Source organism: Chiroxiphia lanceolata, chromosome 5 (assembly GCF_009829145.1).
Source record: "Chiroxiphia lanceolata isolate bChiLan1 chromosome 5, bChiLan1.pri, whole genome shotgun sequence".
Lineage (NCBI taxonomy): Eukaryota > Metazoa > Chordata > Aves > Passeriformes > Pipridae > Chiroxiphia > Chiroxiphia lanceolata.
The window spans coordinates 6931643-6959227 of NC_045641.1; the positions used below are offsets into that span (position 1 = coordinate 6931643).

General features: G+C 43.9%; 1 protein-coding gene across 6 annotated transcripts in view; it reads right to left on the reverse strand.

The window, feature by feature from the left end:
- Nucleotides 1-4454: 4454 nt before the first annotated feature.
- BEND7 (BEN domain containing 7) overlaps nt 4455-27585 on the reverse strand; it is a 46782-nt gene continuing 23651 nt past the window's right edge. For 2 of the 6 annotated variants that reach the window (XM_032688269.1, XM_032688264.1), the window contains 5 exons: nt 24207-24432; nt 19087-19206; nt 11098-11148; nt 9706-9744; nt 6078-6375 (listed from right to left, as the gene is read on the reverse strand). In XM_032688269.1, the coding sequence (XP_032544160.1) occupies nt 6314-6375; nt 9706-9744; nt 11098-11148; nt 19087-19206; nt 24207-24432 (498 nt within the window). In that variant the 3' untranslated portion in view covers nt 6078-6313. Of the gene's footprint in view, nt 6376-9666; nt 9745-11097; nt 11149-19086; nt 19207-24206; nt 24433-27585 lie in introns of all 6 variants that reach the window. The other 4 variants (XM_032688268.1, XM_032688266.1, XM_032688267.1 and 1 more) reach the window with 4 other exon arrangements.

The window sequence follows — 27585 nt, forward strand, 5'->3', positions numbered from 1 at the left end:
TCCCCAAGTAGAGTGTCTTTATGGTGTCAGATCATGTCTGGTATCCTGGACCAGAGGGATAGAAAGGACAAATACATTGCAAGTCACCAGGTGTCACTGATGCTGTCCTGTTGTCTGGCCAGAATGTGGTGGTTGGGTCAGTTTTATGCAGGCAAAGGTTTTTTCTAACCCTGAGGCAAACCCCATTCCCTGCAGGGTGTCCAGCCCAGTCTGGCTGCCCTTGGCTCTCCCCACAGCATCATCCCAGTACGGGCAGGGTGGATGGAGATGTAGGAAGCAGATAACCTACTGCTGCTGCCAGCATCAGATCAGGGAGGTGGAGGTGTCTGGGCTTTGGGGACTGAGCCATCACTAGGAAAAGTCAAGAAAACAAAGGGTGGGTGGTGCCACCAGCCAAAAAGTGGGTCGGATGCTGTGGGCAGGACCCACCACAGCTGCGTCAGGAGTCAGGGATGTGGCAGCAGGGAGAGCTGGGCTCTGAGTTCATGTGCGGGAGCTCAGGGAAAGGGAAATCAGGAGGGAGCAGAGGTCCAGCTAAGAGCAGAGCAGTTTACACACATCCCCTGTGCCGTGATGAATGGAGACATGAGATACAGTCGGTGAATCCTGAAATCTCTCGGGATTAAATGATTACATTAATCTTTGCTTTCTCTAAGCCGCAGTAATGGCAATAGCCACATGCTGGTTCCAGTCCAGAGCCATCCGCGCTGACTTCACGGTGACTCGCCGGGCAGCTGGCACAGCTCACAGTGTCCTGACATGCAAATGCCCCCTCATCCCTCTCCAGCCCGCACTCACTTTCACCTGGTGACTCTGGGGCGGTGCTGGGCACAAGGCAAAAGCAGAGCAGGGATACTGTGCTGTGGAAGCATTGCTGCCAGTGAGGCTTCTTTTAAAGTCTCATGGACCGATTTCCTTTGCTGGAGTGCAGGAGCACCTCCGGGTGTGTGCGCGTGCCGTCCATATGATGGTTTGCTGAACCACCCTGGAGCAGGGAAGGTCCTCCAGGCCACCTGAAGGTCAGTGGATGGCAGAGCTACATGGATTGGCCTTTTCCATCCCCCCTGACCTGCCCAGGCATCACCTAAAAATGACATTTCTCCTGAGTGAGTCGGTGATGGACACGACCAGGGGACATCCCTGGCCATGGTGATGGCTGCCACCCCAAGCTGGCCCCATGGCCACGCTCCAGAAGGAGCCATGGGCCACTGTGGTTGTCTCGCCTGTGATGGCTCTTGCTGGGCAGAGGTGGATGAAGCTCTTCACCCCATACTATTTGGTAGCTTCGGGGCCAACTGTGGTGTTGTGAACACTTTAAAATATAGTTATGTTGGATTCCTCTACACTTCTGAGGATCTGGGTGGAGGAAGGAGCCAGTTCAGAAACACAAAGGATGTGTGTCCCCTATTTCCAAATTCCGCCACTATCAGCTGTTTTCTGCCCTCACTAGCAGTCAGGCATAACAACATATGCATGGAGGGGAGGAGAAAAAGCTCATGGAATTATTATGGGTTTTTTTGAGCCCAGAATTGATGTTTACACACCAGAGCTAAATTATTTATACACATAATGTTATAGGTTTCACATCGGTGGCTTTTATTAGCAGTCGACGGATGAGAAATCATACCTGACCTACTTGTACAAACCTCTCTTGTGCCTCTCTGTGATGACAGTGTGGCAGGAAGGGGTGAAGGTCCTCGCCCCAGCCCAGCTGTGGGGATGCTTGAGCAGTGGGAGAGCCAGTGGAGGGAGAAGGGCTATCTCAGCACCTCCTACAAGGCACTTTGCTCCTTTAGATTTAGAGGAGAACAGGCACAAGGGGGTTATTTTTCTTGCAAAATCCTGGCTACATCTGTTTCTCTAGGAGGCTCCATGGGTTTTTTCCTAGGACCACGTCCCCTCCCTTCCCCAGCAAAGGAGAGATGTGCTTCCCAGTGAGGCCTCAGCAGAAGGGAGATTTTTGGGGTGAAGTTTTCTCTACTGGAGGGGTGGCTGCATCAGGACCATCCATCCCCAAACCACTCTGATGTGACAGCCTGTGTTTCCCCCAAAAGACTCAGCCAGCCGTTTCTAAACCAACATGTCACAGGCACCTGAGATGACTTTCTTCTTGTCTTGCAATTAATGCATTTTTTATAAAGCCCAGGCTCCAGTTTCCTTTCATGTTACCAGGAGGATATCCTTTTTCCTCTTCAGCTTCAGAAGGATTTTTTTCAGCCAAAGTATTAATCTCCAGTATCCTGCACACAGGATAGAGGGATGAACGGCCCAGCAAGGATGCTGGAGCTTGGCTGGAGCTCATGTGTGGGTGCTGACGATGGCACTGGCTCCATCCTAAAGCTGTTTCAACAGGTGAAACTGCAGCCTGGCAGCAGTACATTCTGGTGGCTTTGCAGCACAGATGAGATTTAGTGCCTTGCAAATTGCAGCACACAGCAACATTTCTTGCTCATAATTGTAGCTTAAATACAATTTAAAGTGCTCCACTTCAATTTTACAAATAACAGTGTATTTACCTGCCCCTTGTTTAAAAAAAAACAAGCCAAACAAAGCCACACTTTAGCATCCTGGCCTTTATCAGCAATAGTGTGTCCAGCAGGACCAGGGCAGTGATTGTTGCCCTGTACTCAGCACCTGAGGCTGCACCTTGGATCCTGGATTCAGTTTTGGGGCTCTTCCTACAAGAAAAACATTGAGGTGCTGGAGCATGTCCAGAGAAGGGCAACGGAGTTGGGGAAGGGTCTGGAGCACAGGTCTGATGAGAAGTGGCTGAGGGAGCTGTTTAGGCTGGAGAAAAGGAGGCTCAGGGAGGACCTTGTTACTCTCTAAAACTCCTGAAAGGAGGTTGTAGCTAGCTGGGGGTCGGTCTCTTCTCCACACTAACAACCAACAGGACAAGAGGAAATGGTACCAGGGGATGTTTGGATTGAATATTAAGAAGAATTTCTTCCCTGAAAAGGTTGTCAAGCACTGGCACAGGCTGCCCAGGGAAGTGGAGATACCATCCCTGGAGGTATTTACAAGACGTGTAGGTGGGGCACTTGGGGACATGGTTTAGTGGTGGGCTTGGCAGTGCTGGGTTAGTGGCTGGAACTAATCTTAAGGGTCTTTTCCAACCTAAAGGATTCCATGATTATATGACTGGGAATGGATGGATAAATGGATATAAAACTGGACATGACCCAGCAATGAGCAATGTGAAATCACAGCCCAGAAATTCAGCTGTATCCCAGGCTGCATCACACCAAGCGTGGCCAGCGGTTTGAGGGAGGTGAGTCTGTCCCTCTAACTGGCTCTGATGAGACCCCACCTAAAATGTTGTGTCCAACTCTGGAGTTCCCAGATATGAAACTGTTGGAGCAGGTCCAGAGGAGGCCACAAAGATAATCAGAGAGCTGTAGCACCTCTCCTGTGGAGACAGCCTGAGAGAGTTGGGGTTTTTCAGAAAAGGCTCTGGGGAGACATTATAGCGTTATATACTTAAAGTGAGGTCATAAAAAAGTTGGAGAGGGACTTTTTACTGGGGCCTATAGTGACAGGACAAGGGACAACAATTTTAAAGGAAAAGAGAGTAGGTTTAGATTAGATATTAGAAAGAAATTCTTCACTGTAAGGGTGGTGAAACACTGGCACAGGTTGCCCAGAGAAGCTGTGAATGCCCCATCCCTGGAAGTGTTCAAGAGCAGGTTGGATGGGGCTTTGGGAAACCTGGTCTAGTGCAAGATGTCCCCGCCCATGGCAGCGGGGTTGGAACTTTAAAGGTCCCTTCCAACCCAAACCACCCTGTGATCTATGGCTTAGATGCTCTTTCCATACTCCTCAGTGGGGAGGGCCTGCACTAACTCGTGCCACGCCCCACGGATGCAACACATGCACCCAGCTCCAGCTGATTCGTGCAGCCACCAAAATGTTAAGGAAACTCTCACCAGACTTTTTACCAGCAGTGTTTCCCTTGCACTCCTTATATAAAGCCAGAAAGGTGTGGCGAGCCACTCTTTCACTCCACTGGCTCCTTGTAATTGACGGAAGATTACCAGGAACGTGTTTTTACAGGAAATATTTTCTAAGGCTAAACAACATTCGATGAGGGTGTGATAATGAATTACCAAGCATATATCTTTGCCGCTACTCCAAATTATGAGTGTTGGTTTGTCCTTCCCTTGTGTTGTTTCCATAGAAGCAGAGCTTAACCTTTTAAGTGCAGATCACAAAGGCACCTAATTCAAGTAAAATTAGACTTCAAGCATATCAGTACTTAATACTCAAGAGTTATTATGTGATTGGATATAGATGTTGTTGTGATTGGCAGGGAGCATGGTTTCTGGATGAGCCAGCTGGAAAAACAGCACTGTGGTGGAAACTTTTAAGGTTTTCCTAGACTTTTCCCCGTGTAGTCCACTAATTGCCAGATAATTCCTCTAAAATATGTGAATCCAGCACAGAACACAGAAACGCACATGCAATTAAAGTTATTTATTGTAGGTTTTCTTTTCTGAACTGACAAAGAGGATTTCCCAGAGATCGGCAACACAACACAATGTTATACACCATTTCACAACTAGTCCCTTGTCGCTTTATTAAGAACATAGTAATTTAAAAATATCTAAATATTTACATATTAATAAAACATATATACAGAAGATTGAGACATTTTTACCTAAATATGGAATGATTTTTTTTTTCTTCTCTCTAATAAACCCTATAAAAAGATTTCTGAAGAAAGTCTGAACAGTAGTCACAGTAAGTAAACACAAATGCAATCTTCCAAATTTACAAAATGCTGATTTCCTTGCTGAAGGGTTACGATACGGACACGATGGACTGGAGCCCCCTGCCCAATGCAGGCAATTCCAAGCCCCGAAGGAAGGAAAGACTCAAAATTTAAGGTTTGCAGTGCACATTCAATCTATTCCACAGTTTCAGAGAGAATATGGTCATTCCTAAAAGTCCATGGAAGGTGGGTGGGGAAGGGCTGGGAGCCTGGTTTCTCAGGTGCCAAGAGAACAAACCGTTCCCGTTGGCTTCAGTGTTATTTGTGGGTATTCTACGACATCCGAGAAACAAGCTTTATGGTTGTTAAAAAAAAAAGATTAAGTATTTTGAAAACCATCCCACTTTGTAATAGCACTTCTGTTGAGACACTCAAAAGGCCAAATAGTTTCCAAAAAAACAAATGTACCTAAGATACACACAGGGAAAGGAAACACAATGGTAAAGGCTCTAGCACGCTGTCCCTCGAATTCCAGCAAACATGCTCAAACTACCTGGTGATCGACAGGTGTTGCAGGCAAGACCGTCTAGATTTTTTTTCCCAACATTTTTAAAGTGAATTTAGTGCTGATGAAAGGTGCAGAAGTGAAGGTTCGCATGGAGGGCTGTGTACAGTTTTACCTCAGCCCTGACCTGAAAGGACCAACCCTTTCCACGTCTAAGAGGGTAGTGCAATTTCTTGATCGATTCACTCAGCTGCTGAGATATCAACACAGTGCCAGTCGAAAGGTGACTTTTTTTTTAAAAAACAGGTGAATATTGTCACCAAGGGCAGTGGCTGAAAAATCACAGTGAGCAGACTCGCTTCCTGGAAATTGAAAAATTAACACATTTTGAGATTGAGGTGGTAGGGCAAGCTGGGGGTAACAGTGAGGGGAGAATGACCACCTCCAGCAATCTGCTCTACAAAGATGCTCGAGAGCCACTGCACAAGGACCATGTAGGGGAAATTGAGGAATAGCTTCTCCTTGCTGTAACTAGTAGACTGCTGGGAGGAATCTGGCTTTATTTCCACCTAAATCCAGCAAGGACTTTTTAATCACAGCTGTGTATGACTGGTCATTGGTACCGCAGCAGCCAGGAAAGGAAAAGTGGGTCTGCAGAAGCAAAGAGCTTCGGCAAATCAAGTGCTCACCAAGCCCCCAGGGTTCAGGATGGAGAGAGATGCTACCCTGGTCCCTGGGGGCAGGAAGAGTCACCACTTCTGCGTGGCTTAAGATGAAACACTGCTGGCAAGCATACAATCACGTGGAAAAATACAATCATGGAGGAAAAACAAAGGCAAGAGAACAACTTCAAAGTGGATACCCTGCTAATTCAGTAATGCATTGGATATGGAGGGAAATCACCTTTAATTAAGATGGAGAACAGTGAAGCAATCTGGTGGTTTAACACGGAAAACGCATGGAAACAACACAAACTTGTAAGGAAAACTGTATGGATGTCCATATCCTCCAGTATGCTGAAGTTCTCATGCCGAGCTTGCGAGAATGTTATTGACAGGAGAGGGTGTTTCTATCCGCTAAGAACACTGATGTGAAACTCAAACTGAAAAATCTGGGTTTGCATCTAGCAGATGATCTGTTGTGGTGTCGAAAAGGTTACCTGGAGGGAGAAAGAGTTTGAAGAAATAGGTTAAACACCCATAAAAATTTAACATATCAGTAATTTGCAACAAAGAAGTTGATATTTTAGAATTAGGGAAATTACGCATTTGAGTTTTAACTTTAATTTTGTGATGGGGCCGAACTGCTGGTGTGCACACAGGCAGCGGCTGCTGAGTTCCATTTAGAGTAGAGCTCAATTGGCTAAAGAAAATCAAATTAAATAGATTTTTTTGAATACAAAATTTGCCAGGGAAGTTTTTCACACAACACACAGTGCAGCCCATTTCAGCGCTGCACTAGGCTCTGGCACAGACTGCACTGCGATGCTCACCCCTTTGAAGTTACGGTTCTGAAGAAATGAAAAAAGCACCGCATGAATTTTAAACCTGGAGTAGGTACTTCGAGATCTTATTCGGAAAAAAAAACCCCACCCAAACACTCCACAGCAGTTTAAATGCACATGGGAGAATACATATATATATATATATATTTTTTATATATATATATATATAAAAGGTGCACAGTATGATTATATCCCATCTTTTTTAAAGCACTTTAAGAATATGCTTTTTCTAAACAGAACAATGAAAAGATGGACAGAAGAATTACGACGAGAGCGCTAAGAACACAGGGCAAATAGAAGACAGACATCAATCAGCCTGAGAGGCAAATACACCCCAATGAAAAGCAAAGACTCATACAATCACACATTGAAAGGATAAAGATTTATATTACAATAAAGGATTTATATTTAAGGTTTCAAAAAGGTTTTTTTTTTTCCCTCCAAGTTTCGTTTTCTTGATATTGTATTTCAAGAGAAAAGGAGACAACCTGTATAGAATTGGATTGTTGCTGTTTTCTTATCATCTGTTTCTTTACCAAGAGATTGCTCTCATCTTTTCACAAAGCTGTATCACCCCTAGACCTGAGGATTGGGATGTTAGTGTTTCAGCTTCCTTTAGGGATATCAAAATTCTTTCTCATCTTGAAATTAACCCCAGCGTGGAGAAACTACACAAACTCTCAGCTCAGCTGTGGTCCAAGGAGGGCTCCCTCATGGTCCTATATCTGCCTGTATCTTTCAAATTGAATTTTTGAGATAAGGATTCAAGAAAAGGGTGTTTCAGCTGGCTTACATTTGTTTCCACATGCAGAACTTACGGGTTATGCCTTCCTTTTCAAACACAAAATTCAGATCCTTCACAGAAACTGTAGACCAAAATAAGATGAGCCTTTTCACAATACCAAATTAGACAGAAAGATTCTAAAAGCTGCCACATTGTCATCCTGATACAGATCTATCTCACACCTTCCAGGTATCCTGTATCACCAGGAAACTACTCACTCTTCCCATTTAGCCTGCAGTAATTACCCCTGGAGCTGTCTGATCTGTCTCAGCTCAGGTCTGGACGCAGCCTTCAGCTTTTGGTAGGTGCAAAAGCTGGAACTCTGCAAGACCTGAGCTTTGATAACATTTGTTACAGAAAATTCTTCTAGTATTTTCTGGAGATTTATTTGTCAAAGGACCAAAGTTCCCAGCAAGTTTAACTGCCACAGTTCTTGCAATTTACTTTAAACATCCTTCAATCAACAGCCTTTAAAGCCAAGGCCCTCTTAGTGTGGAGGGTGATTTTACAATGGGAGCATCATTTCTGCTCTGAAGTGCTAAAATATAATTGGGAAAAAATGTCTTCCTCTGTTTTATGAGAATATACCATCTCCATTTTTTACCAGCCCTTTGAGTTCCAAAAGAGAGTTCTGAAAACAAAACACACCCTGATCTCCTCAGAGCCCAGGACTTTGCTAATTGTGGGCACAGAGGGAGCTGGTTCAAACCAGGCTGTGTGCACCTGCACCAGTGAACTGCGCTCAGAGCCTGGTCCTGGGGGCACCAAAGGAGAGACACCTCCAAATGCAACTGGAGCTGACCTGACCCTCCCTTTGAAAGCAGTCCTCTTCCCACCAATAATGAAGAGAGCTGAGAGCAACCACACCTCTCACTGAGGTGTCCCAAATGAAGTCTCAGCCAGAGGGTGTGATCCAAAACTGTGTTGACTGAGGCATTTCAGCATCGCTGTTCCACATATATCCAGATCTTCTTCTTCATGCCACCAATATCACAGGCAGGACTGACAGAGCAGGAAACGCAGATTAAAGGTATCTGATTTTTTCCATTTTTTTTGGCACCAACATTTGCCATTGATTCAAATAATTCTCTCTAGGGTGCTTTTCCTTCACAAGTCTTTTCAGTTACAGAAGATTGAGACAGCAACCATTCACAGATAGCTTCTATCTTTTCTCCCCATCCAGTCTCCTGCAAAATCCCCTCAAGCAACCCAATTCACTTTGGTTTTATTGTACCAACACACCAGGTTAACCACTGATGACTGGATCATTTAGGTTGGAAAAGACCCTCAAGATCATCAAGTCCAATCATTGACCCAGCATTGCCAAGCCCACCAATAACCATGCCCCCAAGTGGCACACCTACATGCCTTTTAAATCCCTCCAGGGGCAGTGATTCCACTGCTTCCCTGAGCACCCTGTTCCAATGCTGGAAAACCCTTTCAGAGAAGAAATTTTTCCTGAGTCCATGATTTATCTGCAACCAAGGCCCATTGCACCAGGCACTGTACAAACACACTGTCAGAGAGCCTTTTCCCTGAAGATTTTTCAAGCTAAACAGAGAAGACACCTGAATGAATTCTTCTTTAAAGAATCTGTCAGTAACACTTCTTTATAAAACCAGCTGTACTAAAACAAGGAAAGACCTCTGTAACAGTCATATCCCACCTCTTTTGCTATTCCTTGATAGAAAGCATCTGTATTTTGATTCATAATAATTACTGTCATTATACTGTCTGTATATCACTTTAGATATTTTGCTTCCAACAACAGTATGATATGACAGGGGTATGTACTATAAAGAGGCACTTGCACACATATAATAACGGGTGTGAGTCAAACACTTGGCTTACAGCCTATGAGCATTACTTCCCCCCCCAGTGCAATCTGCAGTGTGGTTTATTTAGGCATTCTTCCATGGGTACTATGGAGTAGTACGAATCACAAACAAGTGTTCCAGCTGAGAAACTGCATGCATGAATGCTCAAAGGTGCACAAGCAAGCATACCACAATGGTGATTTGCTGTGGAGAGGAAAGGGTGTTGCCTTCTCTACCACAACCCTCTCAGCACCCTCATTTCCACCCCTGATGTGCAACACGAGTAGTAACTACAGAAGCCGCGCTCAAAGAAACGCGCAGCAAACCGCTCCTTAATGTGATTACCAGAGCGATGAAAAGATAACACTGCGTCGCATTAGCAACCTTTATGAGGGTCCTCTCGCAGCGGAATTGCTTCCCTCCCTGATAAAAGAAACGAACAGGATGTCACTTGGAAGAGACCTTTCAAGCCAGAGCTTCCTGCATCCATTATCAGGAGCGTACCCTGAAATATTATTCAGCGTCTGGCCGGGAAAGCAGCGCGGCAGATCCCAGGCAGCGCGTGCTCCCAGCCCCCGCTGGGGCCATGCCAGAACCAGACTAAAGCTGCTTGTCCTCCCAACTGCTCCGCTGGTCCTACTCCTTAGTAACTGCACGTGCTCCGACAGCGCTCCACGGCTGGCAGCTGCTGCTCCTGCACACAGCCGCGGTGTGTGAGAGTTCGTTCTCCAGCCCTCAGGCAATTAGGGATTAGGGAGCCCTTGCACAAGAGACAGATGCTGTGATGGTTACTGGTGGTCTGCTGTCCTCCCCACAGCTGTCAGGTACTGTGCCATGTGCTCAGCAACCCAGTTATCAGCCCTGTCCTGCTCCTCACAGCAACGGAATCGCTGATCTCCAACCACTCTTCATTGTTGCACCTCAGAAATAACATAAAACTGCAGTATAATCCTTGACTCTATTTGTCTGCTTAAGACCCTCCCTCCTTTTAATTTGGCTTTGGGGATAAGGGGCATCATCTCGGTGAAATTACAGGGAAATGACTCTGAAATGCAAGGAAATGACCATCTCCCCAGACTCTGGCCCCACTGCATTTTCACAGGATGGCAGCTCAGCTCCTGTCATCAGGGCACCTATAGATGGACTGACTTTTAATGAGAGGGTGCTTCAAATTTCAGTCTTGGCTTGTCTTGATTTCAACACCAAATGCAACAGTGCACAAATATGTTATTTCCCAGTCCACACAGCTACAAAGCCAAGCTGCTGTTTAGCAACTGTCAAGCTTTTAAGGCAGGGTGGCTGCACTTCCAAGAATAAGTAAACCAACACTTAACTAGCATACAAATATCTCTGCAATCCTTCTGTGAGTCCAAGATATTATTGCTAATAACTTGGACAACTGAACAGATGCTGAACACATTACAAATTATTGTGTTTGTCCCTACTGATAACTCTGTTAAGAAATAAAAAGTACTCCCAGAAATATCAGGGATGAGCACAAGTCCCTATCTGGCAGAAGAAGGGTAACTTACTGGCCTTATTAGCTTAGCTGCTCCCGTGCACCTTGAGGTTTTATGAATATGAAATTGAGGGGAAAATGTTAAGATTCCGATGCATTTGTTTTTTAATACAGGCCACTCAAAACTTTAGATAGGAGAGTCCTGTGTGCAATTACCCAGCTGTACATGGCAAGCCAGGATTACTGAAAACTGCTTCTGTGCCATAAATAAACAAACACGCATACTGGAGGCTGATAAAAATTTTAATGTATTTTACCTGTTTGTAGTAGAGAAATGTCCGGCTTCTCATCACAGTCAGTTGCCTCTGCTGATTACAAATATAAACAAGAAATCTCATTACTTTCACTGAATAGGGGAATGCGATTAAAAAGCTACAGACTGTAGAGTGATTTTGCATTTTCTATCTACTTTCCTCAGCTGCAATTTGCAAGTACTCAGTTAAAAACTCACCGCTTGGAGGAAAAGGTCATATAATAAAAATGCAAACTCAGAAGAGGGAGGTGGGTATTAAGAAGCAGTTTTGCCAGCAATGGGATGGAGCAACACTTGCTCTTTTTAAGGTTTCAGGGTATCTGTATGATAAAATGAGTTGCGATCGTTTGATAAAGTCACAAGAAAACCCCCAGCGGTACCTTGGAGGAAGAGCCTCCCAGGCTGGAACTCCACCCTCCGACAGCTGCCGTCACCCCATGCCTGCAGGGAAAGGCTGAACACCCCCACTTCTGCACCTAGACTTCCTGTGGCCACAAGCAGGCTCATTTTGCAGGGGCCAGATTTACTAGGGCAAAATGTCTTCAAAGACACAGGTGGGTGCCCAGCGTAATTAAAAGAGGCACGTAACCATGCAGGCAATTACTGTGTATGTACACACACGTGCTTTGTGCAACCCACAGCTTATGCAAGACCATTTGACTTAATTTGGCCCACGGTGAAGGAAGGCTAAAAGCCTAATTTGTTCATCTCCCATTTGCCAGAGGCCAAGGGTATGCATAAAGATAGCTCACTGCACTCAGCAGATGTGCAGGGACTTGTCAGGCTGTAGTACCAGGATGGTGCATGTGAACCCTGAGTAAGTCATAGGTGTGTAACAGGAAATCGGTGCCCAACCCACACAAGCCCTATCCAAAATCCTACTACCTTTGTCTTTTGCACTGCAGTATGGTATTTAAGGCCTTTATAGCACAGCGAGATCTTCAGCAAACCAGGTGAGGTAATAAAGGACAAGCCCATTATTACTGAATCATTGAATGGTTTGGGTTGGAAGAGACCTTAAAGGTCACACAGTCCAACTCCTCTGCAATGAGCAGGGGCAGCTTGAACTAGATCAGGTTGCTCAGAGCCCTGTCCAACCTGAACTCTAATGTTTCCAGGCATGGCACATCTCTCTGGGCAACCTGCTCCAGTGTTTTCCCACCCTCACTGTAAAATCTTCTTCCTCATGTCTAATCTAAATCAATCCTCTTTTAGTTTAAACTTATCAATTACACTGTACATGGTCAGTGTGATGGATATACATCTACTCACATCCATTCACTGCACAATATCCATAGGGATCAAATCTGACCACTGCTGCAGATGTCCTGAGCAACTCAATTCAGCTCCCACTTGAAACTAAGATAAGTGTCCTGGTCATCTTTACCATGGTTCTGCACATGAGGATGTTGAGTTATTGCCTTTATGATGACACTGTAAAAACTAATCCAGATCCTAATCTACACCAGTTTCCTAATGTAATCCATCAATCCTTGGCAATCCATCCCTGGATCAAGAGGCTGCTGTGTCTCCCATGTGCCTGGATGTTAGTTTACTTTTTAGTCGTGTGGTCTCTACTCAGTTCTGCAAAATTAATTAACTAAAGAAAACATAAACAAACTAGGAACTCTAGCATTAAGCAGTTTTCCTCCCACAGAAGGAGGTTTAAATGCAGAGCCCTGACAAGTTCACGGCAGAGACCTGCAAGTGACTCTGTGCCTTGAATCGATACTGTTTTCTGCTTTTTGCGAGAAGGTGATACATTGGGTAGAAACAAAGTCAGTACAGCTCCCTGTGAAAACGCTGAATTTTGGAAGGGATGGGTGGCTCACTAAATGGGAAGAGCTGGTTTGAATCTGGACCAGACTCAGTGATGGAAGGACTGGATGTACAAGGGAGGAGACAGCACCGTGCAACAAGCAGCTGAGAATCAGCCAGCAGGATATATACACCTTAAAAAATCTCCAGTGTCAGTCTGAGGCCAACTTCTAGCTATGTCGTGAAGAACTACCGGCACCAGGTGATTCTGTGGCACTCAACATGCAAGAGACAAAGCTGTATCTGGCCCCTTGGGTTGAAAGGACCTAAGCTATGAAAATGGGGGAAGCTGGATCTGAGTGCTGACAATGAACTGGAGAGCCTTCCCTCTATGAATACCAGGGCTGGTGCCAACAAAGGCTGCCCACTCAAGCGACAGTTTTCTGGAAATCTCTACAGCAACACTTGAGGTAGGTCTAGAGACGTGGTCACCTTTCTGCCTGACTGCTCTTACACCTGGCTAACACCGAACTCAGAGGAAGGCAGTAATACAGAAAGAAACAAATGGGAGTGAGGAACTATCTTGCTTTCAGAAGATAAAGACTTGAGTCTCCAACTCTGCAGAACCAGAAGCTACCGGGCCATTTTAATCTGGCATCTGATAGATGAGGTTCAGCTCTCCACCTATTGTTCCGGTCTCGTTCCTCGTGCCAGCACAAATGTTTATACAGTCACCAAGACCAGATCCAGTTAAAAACTGACAACATGGCCACAGGAATGCCTGTGCCAGAGCCAGAAAGGGAGTGGGAGCACAGCAGATGCTCAGGGAGCTACTCACTCTTCTCAGCAGCTGCCAGAATTTATCAAACTGGATGTGTGACTGCATCTCCAGGTGAAGTAACGGCACAAAGGAATGACAAACACCTTGACCTCCAAACATGGATATAAAACACCAGCTTCTCACATGTCATTCCAAGCAGGAAAGAAGGTTTGCCTTTCACAACCACACCCATAGACTGTCAGCCAAACCTCACTTGTCTTGAGCCAGCTTGCAAGACAAGGCAAGCAGGAATAGATCCTACTGTGGGAATTCAGAGCCTCTTGTCTGTCCTTTGCTTAGCTAGAGTTTAGTAGCTCTTGCAAAACCACCCTGGTAGTTGTTTCCCCCCAAACTGTGTAGCTTCTGACGCACATGTTTGCCTGTTAAGTGTAGACTTGCTGCTTTGCTCCTTGGACAGATGTACATGTGTGCCCAGGGCTGGGGAGTTGAATACAGCAGTTACTCATTTCAATACCGCTGTTTTTATCTAAAATACTGGCCATAAACACACTGTACCACATGCTGGACTTCATCCTACATCCTTCCTTGGCCCTGTGTGTATTGCTGATCTCTTGCAGCATGTAGATATTGTGTCAAAAGCACAAACCAGGGAATCAGAAGAGAAATAGAAAGAAAAAAAACCCCAAGCTCATGTAAAACAATGGAAGCAGCAGTTTGAACAAGGACATGGGAGAAAAGGCTTATTTCCAAGAAAAAAGTAAACTCTTTTTTTCCCCTTCTTTCCCACTATTTTAAACTGCAACAAGGTGCTAATTTTAAACAACAATTCAAGAATGAAGTGCCACAGCATGTAATTTATTTAAATTAATACTGTCTGAAAATTTTCAGCATGTTTTCTAACACTGCCATGTTTTCCTTGAAGGAGTAGGGCAATCCAAAGTTTCCAGGTAATGCACAAGGTAATCACTTTGCACGAACAGCTCCTACCCTGTGTAACTTTGGCAGTATTAGAATAAAATCATAGAATATTCTGAGTTGGAAGGGGCCCACGAGGACCGTCCAAGTCCAACTCCTGGGTCTGCACAGGACAGCCCCAAGAATCCCACCATGTGATTATTTACATATCGTTATTACGTATTACCCACACAGTGTCAGCTTTCCTGTCTCACCATGGTCAGCTGCTATGGAATAAAGACTCATGGGCTCTTCAAAACATAAAAAGGGAGGAAGAATTTACTGTGGCAGATGTGTGGCCCCTGACCTGCTGCTTATTAATGGATGGAGAGTTTAGTAATGAAAAGGCTGGAATGCTGTGTCTGCCACAGAAGTGACAGGAACAGCCAGTCAGTTCCTTCTGATTTCACCCGTTTTAAGATCCCTCTTAAAAGGCACTTTGCATTGTAATTCATGCTGCTTTAGAAAGGAAACCTATCCACCTGCCTCATCCTTTGACTTCTTCCTTTCCAGGGCCATTTTGCATCCCATCTCATCCACTAAAACGGTTCAGCTCCTCTCCTGGGAGAAGACAGACCTGGCACTACGAAGCTACAGTGTGCTGTGCTGTTGGCATGATGTGGGACCAGTAGTCAAGGCTGAAGAATATTATCATACTCTTTAATTAATTAAAACATCTGCTTGTAACATTAACCTCGCAGTCTCTTCTCCCCTTTGTGACAGCCAACTTGTGAAATTTTGAAAAGACTGAACAAGGCCAATAAAAATTTAATGGCAGTGACAGCTTTATTCTCAGATCTAACAAATAAAAAAACCTCTACTCAAGTCTCAGATCTCAGGTAATAATCTAAAAGAACTAAGAAAAAGCCAAAGCAAAATAAATAAATTAAAAAAAGAGTATTTCCAGCTATGAAAAATATTGTCACTGATTCAGAACTTAAATGAATTTTTATCTGGCTTAGGATAAAGCCAAAATCTACACAGGGGAACTATTTTCTAGAAAGCAGAATTTTTAAGTAGTTTTTTTTTTTGATTAGCTTTCCAAGTAGGGAGCTTTTTCAGTCCCTAATTCTAGGAGATAAGCCAAACATGATAAATAAGGTTGAAGTTGGGCAGCATCTATGATCCAGTGATCATGATTTCATTTAATTTGGAAACACTCATGGGAGTACACCCTATAGAAAGGGGTACGAAAAGCAGATCTACCCCATTCATTTGCTGGGATTCTCTGAAATTATCCTTGAAAGCTAGAGCAGGATTTACGTTTTCAGACTGAAATAATGTTTCATAGGATAAAGTGGACAGGTCTGCTCATGAATGCAGTGTCTTACTGCCTGGTTTGAAATGAAAAAGTAATCAGAGGATGTACTGAATGGCTCAGGGGAAGGCAAGCAGGATGAAAAGCCTGCCCCTCCTCTCTTAAATACGTCTGCTGTTAAAATTTAGCTCAACATAGTGCTGACTAAAAAGTTGTCTTGTGGCTTCTGTAAAATAAATGGCTCATCTTAAGCTTTCTCCGTATAAAGCCTGTGCGTTATGACAAACCAGGAACTGATGTAGATAAATAAGTGTGATCAGGCAGCAGGGAGACACACTGGCTCAGAAAGTCTTGGGCGAAGTTAGATTAATGCTGGCTCAGATCTGTTCTTCGGGCACCTTAGTCTACACCTACAGGTTCAGCTCATGTTTCAGTGAGCAAGCAGAGACAAAAGTGAAAGGGAATGATCTGTGAGTGTGGACATGAGGACACTCACTCAGGAAGGCTCAGCCCCTGCTCCACCAGCCACAGGCAGCCTGGAAGAGCTCAACAGCTCAGCCAGAAGAGTGATGAATCCCACATCCTGGTGGCTGCAATTCCCACAGTTTTAAGATTCTTAAAAGCTAAGTTTTGCAACATGGAGCCCTGGAACAGCTTCTCCCAGAAGGTCAAACCTCCCTCCATGCCTGCCCTCCCCTCCTGTTTTGGTCTCTGTAAGTTACACGCAATTTTGGCATGATTTCACAATGAACAGTTAAATTGTGCAGTTTTACATCAGGATAAAGCAGCTGAGGGCTGAGAGATTAGGCTAGTAAACATTTCAACCAGTCCTATAGACCTCCCCAGGCTTCTGCTAACAGCCATCTGTGGACACAAAATATGGGACTGGATGGATCTGTTGCCTCATCAGCATTAGATTACTCAAATCAGAAGCTCATATTTGTAACATAAAAATACTAACAAATCTTACTTCAACAAGATGAGGACGTTACTGCAACCAGCTGTCTGCTCCTGCCTCTCTGCTCAGATCAAGTGTTTTGCTGTCACAAAGGCCCTGGAAACATTTCTTTTGCCTGAGTGCAAGGTCAGGTTGGGTAAGCTTAAGCCACCAGTGGAGGTGGCAGTGGATGGAAGGGTGCAGATGGCCAAGTGGTGTGTTCAGTCACTCCTGCTACACTGAAATGAGCATGTCTCCCTGTGGCTGCAAGTCAGAGAGAAACCATGGCGCTTCAGGGATTGGCCAGTAAACTAAACAACACCAAAAAAAGAGCTTTTCTACCAGTCTAGGGACTGTGTAGGTTTCTTTCAGCAAGTAAACCTGAGAGGCTGCCAGGTACATTGCTGCTCACTACTCATCCACATATAGGTGAACGAGTTACCTTCCCTTTGCAGGCAAAGACAGTGGAGCCTATCTGATTCTGTCACACTATACTCAGCTTCACATATTTTCCTTCAGTCTTGCTAGCTTAGAGACAATATCCTCTGCTTAGATTCTCCCATCCTGAGCAAAGACCAGAGATGGAGGTGGCCCCATTTGAAAGGCAAAAGCTGAATGTCATTGTCATTTTAATTAACATCCTGCAGAGGCACGAAGAAAAGCAAATAAAAAAGGATGAAAGAAAATAAAAATCAAAACAAAATTAGGTCAATCCTCTTTCCTGAGGGATCCTCTGCAGACAGCCCAAGGACCCTTTGCTTACCACATCCTGCACTGCACCCTTCACCTTACTGAAGCCTGACATCCCACTTCCACCCTCCTGTCCTGGGGGGTGACAGGCAGCCTTGGAAGGGGCAGAAAGCAATCCTGTTGTACAGCACCAGTAATCTGACACTGCCTTTAACAAGATTATCTTGTATCCCTCTGTCCTCCCTCCCCCAACACACACAAGAAACCCTTTTTAAGGCCAGTGCTGGTTTGCTTCTCTACCCAGGGAAGCTTATGCTACTGAATAATCTGCACTTTTTTCCTCCCCCTGTGTTATTTCTGTCTCTGGGTGTTTCTCATTTTCCTCACTCTTATGCTTTTCCCTCCTGGCATTAATAACGTTGTGGAGAATGATTTCAGATGCCAGCCTAAGTGTGTGTTTCAGAGATGCAGCTCTGGACAGAAAATAGTGGATCTGTGAGACAGGGAGCTGGAGAGGACATTTCCTGTGGTCTCACTCACCACGAGGGACCACGGGGTGAGCATCCCCTATGGAGCCATCAGGTTTCCCACCCCATCAGCCCAGAGAGGCTAACAGGTGCTTAATTGTGGTGATGGGCAGCAGAGAAGAGGGGAAAAGGCAGGCAGCTATATACAGCAACAGTGAAGGACCGTGTTTAATGAGGTTGGCACAAGTGACCTGCCTCAGACAACAGTGTCAGATGCGCCGAGGGAGAGATGGGCAAGAAATACAACCCTGAGACAGCCTTAGGGAAACAGCAGGATGAGGAAGAGTAAGTGAAGCTTCGTAGGAAGAAATCCCCTTCTAGGATTGGAGGCATGAAGACAGAAAGGAGACTAGTTATGGTTTATAAGATAATTACATGTCTCTCAATCAGTGATATTGCTCTCCCAGAACTCTACTGGGGATTTTGAGACTGCACGTTGTTGTTTGTGGCTGGAGTTGAAAGCTTAGTGCTGAGCTCCACTGAAGGCTGGTCCCAGCCCCAAGCATCCAGGTTATCCCAGCCCAAGTTGAGCAGCTTTGCTGCAAAAGCCTGCCTAGATTACCTGTTACTCACTGCTGGCAAGCTGCCTCTCACGTATTGCAGAACCTTGCTGGCACAACCAGGGTGGGTGGGTGGGTGGTTTTTCTGCTATAGTGATGCTGATTCTTTCACAAGGAATGTGAGAAGACTCATCTACCCTTCCAGACACATAGTTTAGAGAAAAGGTCAGCTGGGTTATGTCTTAACATTGCAGTGAGTGGCTTGTCAGATCAAAAAAGACGGAATTATAAAACTTCTACTTGCAACCCTGGATAGATCAGCTAGTTTAGGACTCAGACTTCTGGGAAGAAGGGTTTGGGTGCTAATGGAAAGGAGTTAGAGAAAGATGCAAAGTTAACTTGTCTGCCAAGACAGATCCTAAACTTGCTACCATACCAAACCTAAGGAAACACTGTACACAAAAACTGCCTAAGTGTTAGAGGTCCAATTTTCATAAAGTGAACAAGTACAACACAATTCTGTGGATAGCAAGGCTCTAAGCTTTTAATCTTACACCCACATGTTGTTCCTCACATTTTTATACATACCTGAGCCTCTTTTTAATCGTCTTCTTGCCAGTTTAATTTGATCCTGAAGAATCTGGACCCAGTCCCTAGGACCAGGAAGTTTATCCACATGGTTAGCAGTGCAGTATTTTTCTGTAAAGACTGAAATAAAAAGATACCACCTTTTTGAAACATGCCAGCAGAAAGGAGAAATGGCAACTGGAGAGGATTGTAATCAATATATATCAAATTATTCACTTATCAAAAAGAATTTTAATGGTCAAATCTAGGACTGTGGGAATAAAGCCTAACCCAGCATTTCACAAGTTCATAATTCAGAAGTCATTTGGGTGCATAAATATCACAGTAATGCCATAGTTACTACATATAAAAGCCTGTCACAGGGAAACGTTCTACACCTGATGTCTTCATGAATTTCACACAAAATGATCACAGAAAAATAACAGTGAACTTTGAATTTAGTCTCAGGTGTGTCAGGCACTTGTAAATGCTGCCTTCCATATGGTACAGGTAGAGAGCTGAAGATCTGGTCATTTGGTGACCTCTTGGTCAGGTTCCTAAGGCTGCAGGCAAAGTGATGAAGGACTGAAGCCCTACCACTGTGGAAATCACGGTTCTTATATTGTGAAACCAGACAGATTAGAAATTTTATAAATCTACTTTAAAGAAAAGAGAAAAAAGAAATATCCTACAGGTTCGATTTTGTATTTTGTAAAAATGGTACAGAGAGGGTCAACATTATCTTTAAATCCATATTTACAGCAAACCTAACAATGTTACACCAAAAATATAACATTATAAAAGGAGTGAAACTGATGCAATTGATTTTCATCATGCAACTGAGAGGTGTGCAAAAAATAAACAAGAGTAGAGAGAGAAAAAATATTATTGCTGTTAGTATTGCTACTGTAGTCTTGGTCAGAGGTCTCAGAGCCCAGTGTCCAATTATGACTGGCAAACAAAGAGACAAAACTGGTCCCAGCTCAAGGAATTTGTAATCCTTGAGAATAAATGTCACACAAATGGGATGGGGAAACATGTAGCAAAAAAAAAAGACAATTTCAGTATTTTTATACACATACTTTTGAAGCAGTGCCAGCTGCTAAGTATAAAGGAACCAAGAGCAATACCCCCCTGCAAACTCCTTCCATGTTAACAACTTCACAAAACCATGGCATGACAGGCATTAGCAATACTTTCCTCTGCAGTCTGATCTGCAAGGATGTCAGACCAACTCTGAGGGCTGCCTAGAGAAGTCAGTACATCCCCACGCATTCACAGAGTCCGACTTGCAACAATCACCGTCTTTCTGAAGGCAGAAATACCCTTTCCCTTCTCAATCCATATGGTACCTGACACAACGGGAACCTAATTAATGACTTATGACTGCAATTGCAGTTCCCGCTCGTGACCAGGGCCTGGGGACAATCCGTGACACCAGGCTGTCCCCAGGCCACCTGCCACAGGTGCCCACTGTGGGAATTACAACTCCTGCCCCTTGTTTCCTGCACAGTGAGCCAGAGGCTGGCAGTCTTAGAGAGTGAGGATGTTAACTTGCTTCTCTTCTCTAACTTGTTTGTTCTTTTCTTGAATGAAAGGCAAAAGAGCCTTGATTGCTCAATGTGTGGTTAGGGAAAGACCAATGTGGACAAAAACGAATGGGAACTGAATAGCAAGGAGGCAGGAGAAGTGTGACCTGCTCTTTCTAGTCCATCTGAGCTGCACAGTGTTAACAATCGCTCTGTCATAGAAACAGAGACCGGTTTGAGTTGAAAGGGCACTTTGAAGATTGCCTAGTCCAACCCCCCTGCCATGGGCAGGGACATCTTGCACTTCATCAGGTTGCTCAAAGCCCTGGCCAAGCTGACATTGAACACTTCCAGGTAAGGGGCAGCCACAGTTCCTCTGGGTAAATTCTGCCAGTGCCTCACCACCCTCATCATAAAAACAAACAAAAAAAAGGTCTTCCTTATGTCCAATCTAAACCTACACTCAGTTTAAAACTATTGCTCCTTTGTTCTGTCACTACAGGCTTTGGTACCCAATTCCCAAATCTTCGTTCGCGAAGCCCTGCCATGAGTATAGGCTTTGGTAAAATATCCATCCTCACCTTTCTTACAAGCCCCCATTTTATATTAGAAGGCCACAATAAGGTCTCCCCAGAGCCTTCTCTTCTCCAGGCTGAACAACACCAGCTTTCTCATCCTGTCTTCACAGGAGAGGTGCTCCAGGTCTCTGATCATCTTTGTGACCCTCCTCTGGACTGGTTCCAACAGGTCCATGCCTTTCCTGTGCTGAGGACCCCAGAGCTGGGTGCAGCACTGCAGGTGGGGTCTCACCAGAGCGGAGTAGAGGGGCAGAATCACCTCCCTTGACCTGCTGCCCATGCTGCTGGTGATGCAGCACAGGACATGGTTGGCTTTCTAGCTGTGAGTACACATTGCTGGCTCCTATCTAATTTTTTGTCCACCAGTATCCCCACGTCCTTCTCTGCAGGGCTGTTCTCAATCCCTTCATCCCTAAGTCTATCCTGACAGTGGGCATTGCCCTGACTCAGGTGCAGGCCTTGCACTTGGCCTTGTTAAATGTCAGGAGGTTCACATCGACCCATTCCTCATGCCTGCCAAGGTCCTTCTGGATGGCATCCCTTCCCTTTAGGAAATCAACTGCCCCATTTGGCCTGGTGTCATTGCAAACTTGCTGAGGGTGCCCTAGAAACCACTGTCTGTGTTACTGATGAAAATATTGAATAGTACTGGTTCCAGTATGGATCCCTGAGGGATACATCACACTTATATATCTGAACACAGCTCATTGATTTCTGCAGGGAAGGATTTCACTGGCTGAATTCCTACTCAACAACATAAAGGAAAAATAACTGCTTCTGATTATTTTTATTTTTTCATTTTTTTTTTTCCTCAGTTCTGAGTGAAAGACTGGTGCAGCACACAAGGGAAGCTGATTGCCCAGGAAAAACACTGCAACTGATTCAACAAGTGCCACTGAATACCCAAAGTCAAAAGAGAGAATTGCTCCCTGGCTAATCATCCTGTTGCAGAAGCATTAAATTACTTGTAAGGATGGCAGTGAAAATGTTTTCCGACAGGAAGAGCAATTTTCAAGCAAACAGTCCTTCCTTCAAATTCCCTGCACTTTTATGTCGTGAATGTAGCCTTTTGTATCTCTGTGATGGAAAAGGACTAGAAGTGCCAATAAAGGGTATCTGGGCACGTGGTAGAGGAATGTGCTAATGATAATAATGCAAACAACATGATGTTGTTCCTGCAGAGATTTCATACTGGCTTAGTTATTTCTTGGAATAAATGAAACTACAGTGTGTGACAGCCCAGATCCTTGGAGGGAAGAAGGGTGCTATTGGAGCCAGACTGAGCAAAGATCCACAGGACGTCAGCTCTTGGCATCTTATTCCAGCATAGCTTTTAGGGATAGGCTTCCCTATCAGGAATCAGGCAGCGGCGTTTGGGCAATACTGTAAATGCCAATAAAGATCACTGTTATTACAGTGGTTCCTAGTAGTATCATTACAAACGAAATTTGTCTCTTGGAACTACAACTCCCCTCTTTCTTCTCCCAAACTCAAGCGAAGAGGTTAAGAGCAGCCTCGGAATTTGCTCCACTAATATGGGCTTAGCTACTGAGAAACATTGCTCTCTGCAGGGGGTGATGGCTGCTATTTTAATAGTGCTGCTGCATTTACTGTAAAACATTTCTTTTATCGAGTGCTGTTCAAGTTAGAGATTTAAAAAAAAAGTAATTTTGAGTGCTTTTTCTTCCATTTAACTTATTTATTAAAGTTTTCAATGAAGAATGATATAGAGTGAAATCAGACTCAGATTTTTGCAGATTATTGAGCTCAAGAAAGGAAGGTGCAAAAAAATGTTTGTGACTTAAACTTGATTACAAGCATAACTGTAAGAAAGGCTGCCAGCTACTCCGTAAAATGTATAAGGTTAAGACACAGGCACAACTTTGTTGCAAAAATAAACAGCTTGGAAGGGTCCTCCAAAGGCCTTCATGTCCAGCCTTCACATTGCAATTTTCCATGTGTCCAATGCCTCTTGTGCCTCTGAGAAGAGTCTGACTCCATCTTCTCTACACCATCCCACTAGGTAGTTGTGGACAGCAATAAGGTTTCTCCTAAATCATTTTCTCTCCAGTTCTCTCAGCCTCTCCACCTGTGACACTTCACCACTTCCCTGCTTTAGTACTGTAAGTCTTGGTGGCCCTCCACTGGACTCAAGCCAGTATGTCAATGTCCTTCTTTCATGGCGAGAGGGGTCCAAAAGTTGGCAGAGAGGTGGTTGCAAAAGGTCCTCCTGCCTCCTTTTGCTGCCAACACACTTACAGAAACTCTTCTCATTGCCCTGTGTCTCCTAAGTAAGCAATCTGTACCTGAGGATGAGTCACAGCCTCTAAAATAAGCTTCGCTTTGCAACATAGACTGTTTTTTGGTAACTTGGGTATTTTCCCTACAATATCAGATTTCGAAATAAATAGAATCCAGTTCAGAACCTCTGGTCTAATACTAGCTCCTTATATGTTGTGATCAGAGAGTTTGAAGGTACTTGTGTTCTTTGGAAGCTAGAAAGCAGTGATCACTAAGAAAAACCACCCAGCACAGGATGCTCACACTGACCAAGAAATGTGCTCCCCGAGAAGAACGACCACCAGTTCTTATGAGCATCAAACTCATCTCAGCCCCAGCATTACCTTCCTCCATCTCTCCCCAATCCAGCCACCCACTACTAAACAATTTACAGAGCAGACACAGTCAGATGCAGTGCAAGACTCGGAATTTTGATTGAAGGGTATCAGTTATACTGTCATTACGTTTTCAAGATTTCTTGGCATCTCTGATATACAGGGAAAAAAAGTAATTATCTTATATGAACATTGAGTTTCTAACCTTAGAGCCTGACTTCAGAAACCAGGATCATTGGCTTAAAATGAACACAAGCTGTCCCCGTAGAAGCTATTTTTAACAAGTGAATGAAAGGGAATAAAAATAAGACTGCATATTTTAATAGACCTAACACACGTCAGAAATTCTAATCCCCTTACACTCTTCTTAGCTGAGAATATGTTCTAATTACATATGTGAAGGAAAGCAGAAAACATACCTTTTATTGCACCCACAATATTTTGGTCTAGTCCTTTCCGGTTGTCATTGAGCCCTCTTTTCCTTTTGCCATTTGGTAAAGAGTTAGCCAAAGTCTTGTCATCAAAAAATGCACAGACCAGCTTCCTAAAGAGCAGACTTCCTGAGCGAGTGTAGTTTGATAGTATAGAGTCCAGCTGAGATTTTGGCATGAAGACATCAAAGCCTTCTGCAAGTTGCACTTCTGGCTACCAAAAGAATACAAATGCTTTAATTAAACGAGCATTCAAAGACGTTGTTTTATTTCAATCATGCATCTGATGAGACTTTACAATCACATCACCAAACCACGGGATCTCTTCCCAGCTATTCAGGACCTCAGCAGCCTAATTCATTGAAATCAAACCCCATCAGTGAATAAGCACCTTAAAAGGCAAATCAAATAATCTGTCTGGCCTCTGTAATAGTTAACAATTACTGACATTATTTCTAGGTGTGCAGCTAACAAAAAGACAAGAGATATCTTTCAATACTGGGTAATAATTGCAACCCAGAGGATCGTCCCAGGGCAATGCTCCTAAGAGACGCGTTTTAGACATGTATCTAACCATTTAATGGACTTGTTTCACTGCCAAGTGCTGTGGGGCAGCCAGGCATTTCCAAGAAGCACAAATGCAGGGATACTGGTCCATTCCACATGGTTTCCCAGGAGGGCTTCTAGTGCAGATATGGCACATACAAGTAGAGCTGGATGATGAGTCTGAAGTTGCCCTTGGAGCCCACCCTTGCTGAGCATCCATTTCTCCCTCCTTTTCATATTCCCAAAACGCATCCTTAGAAGAGGATGATGTCAGACAGACAGATTATTCCAGCACAGAAATCCTCAACAGGAAATCTCAGGGATTTACAGGACTGCTAGCAAATGAGACAGAGGGGAAGAAGAGGAAAGACAACCATACTGTATTTCACAAGAATCTTCTCTCAGGTACATTCTGGGTCAAAGCAGGCAAGGCCTTTGAGAAGTCCCCTTACCAAGAGCCTTTTTGCTGCCCCTGTCTGTACATATCAGAAATTACATGAACAGTATTTGCAGAATTTTCTTCGTAATGCTTATGTAAGACTTCTGCGTGGAATAATTATATTTCTTCACTATATTTTTTCATGAATAAACTAAAATTTTTAAAATATTATTTGGAAGCTGGCAAGGAGGGAAAAAAATCTGTGGTCATGATGAAAATAAGGCAACATTTCAGCCTTGCTCCTAAGAACTTGCTTTTTTTCTCCTACATGAAAATATATCCACCAATGATGGTGCATTTTCAAAGACGTTTACAGAGCAAGAGCAAGTGCCATCTCCCATCAAATCACCTGCAAACATCTTGAGTCTAGACAGAAGAAAGGGCTGCCAACCTCAGAACAATTTGGCTGTGTAACTCTTTTCCCATGGATTTTTAAAAATCAGTATCAAGAGAGTTATAGCAAGCAGCATACTTTCAAAGAATGTACTATCATGAGATATGGATATGTGTTGAGCCATGAAGATTACAATGCTTTGGGAAGTCAGGATGAAGAATCTTAAAACATGCAGATAGCAACAACAACAACAAAAAAAATCTTAAAAGCGTGTAGTTTCTCAGCTTGTTCTGGATGAAAAGTTGTTTTTTACCTTGAGAACTTTCAAAATGTTGGATCCAGTAAAACAGTCAGAGTTACTCTATTTGACATCTGACAATACTCTGATGTAGGTGGGTTTTTAATATGTTACTTCTAAACTTTCTGGTGACAGAAAAGATTTTCAAGAGTAAATAAATGTGGGCCAAGTTTGCAGCTTGGGAAAAATTCTATTTCATGTTCATCAAAACCCAGAATGTAGTTGTCATGGTGATGAAGGTATCCTGGTCTGTTACTTGGGTCTTCTGGGAGACATCTAAGATGACCTGGATGACAGACACCCAGGGTAGACAAACCATCTTCACTAATCATAGAATTGTTTAGGTTGGAAAAGACTCATAAGATTATCAAGTCCAATGTTTAACCCAGCACTGCCAAGCCCACCACTAAACCATGTCCTCAAGTGCTACATCTAGTAAATACCTCCAGGGATAGTGACTCTTCCACTTCCCATGGTAGCCTGTGCCAGTGCTTGACAACCCTTTCAGGGAAGAAATTTTTCCTAATATCCAATCTAAACCTTCCCTGGTGCAATTTGAGGCCATCTTCTCTTGTCCTGTTGCTTGTTAATTGGGAAAAGAGATGGATCACCACATGGCTACAACTTCCTGTCAGCGAGTTGTAGAGAGCAAGAAGGTCACCCCTGAACCTCCTCCAGGCTGAGCCTCCCCCAGCTCCCTCAGCTGCTCCTCATCACACTTGTGCTCCAGACCCTTTCCCAGCTCCACCGCCCTTCTCTGGACATGCTCCAGCCCCTCAATGTGTGTCTTGTAGTGAGGGGCCAAAACTGACCCCAGGACTGGTGTGGCCTCACCAGTGCTGAGCACAGGGGGACAATCACTGCCTCATCCTGCTGGCCACACCATTGATGGAACCACCAAAGGCCAGTTACTCTTGTGGTACCTTTTCTGCTTAAATCCCAAAAAGCCAGGATGATTGTGAGGCCCCACTTTCATGGCCTGTATTCATACTGAAAAATCAAGATCAAGTAAGCTTTTGCCCTTCTGCTCTGTGGGAGGTTTCTGTCTTCCCTAAGTTCACTTTAGAACACCTGCATTAGGCTTTGACAGGTTACCAACCACCCCGTAATACAGTCATAAAATACATCTCAAACCTCAGCACTGCACCAGAATGGAGGAGTCAGCTTTATTTTAGCTTGGCTATTTTATTCTTAATATAGGAATCAATTTATCAGTGAAATAATTTGGAGGAAAACCATGATTTATTCTTGCTTTCCCTTTAGTAGTAAACCACTCTTCAATCAAAGACAATCAGTAACTAATTGAACTTTATGATCACTTTGAATACGATTTCTCAAGGAAAAAGCACTTGTTAGTAGACAATGATCATGCTTAAGGAATTGGTGGGTAAACTATTCGTGTACAATAAAACAAATAAGACCTGAATGCCAAAGGCTTCTGCTGTGCTAAAATTAACAGGTAGTGAATTAGATTTAATCCTAGACTTTTTAGTAGGTCGTAATACATAGATTAAAAATTATTAGGTTATAAATGAAATACTATAACTGTAGAACAAACACAAGAACGTTTAACTAAGAGTAACAGATCATTACATTTAAAAAGCAGGTTCTCTGATCCATGGGCCAGATTAAGGGTTGCTCTCACAAAGACTTTTTCCATCTCTGTAAGCAGCAGTATTTCATCACAGCAGGTCTGAACTAATTGCACTCGTTTTGGCAGCCCCAATTTTATACCCGTTAAACTTGGATT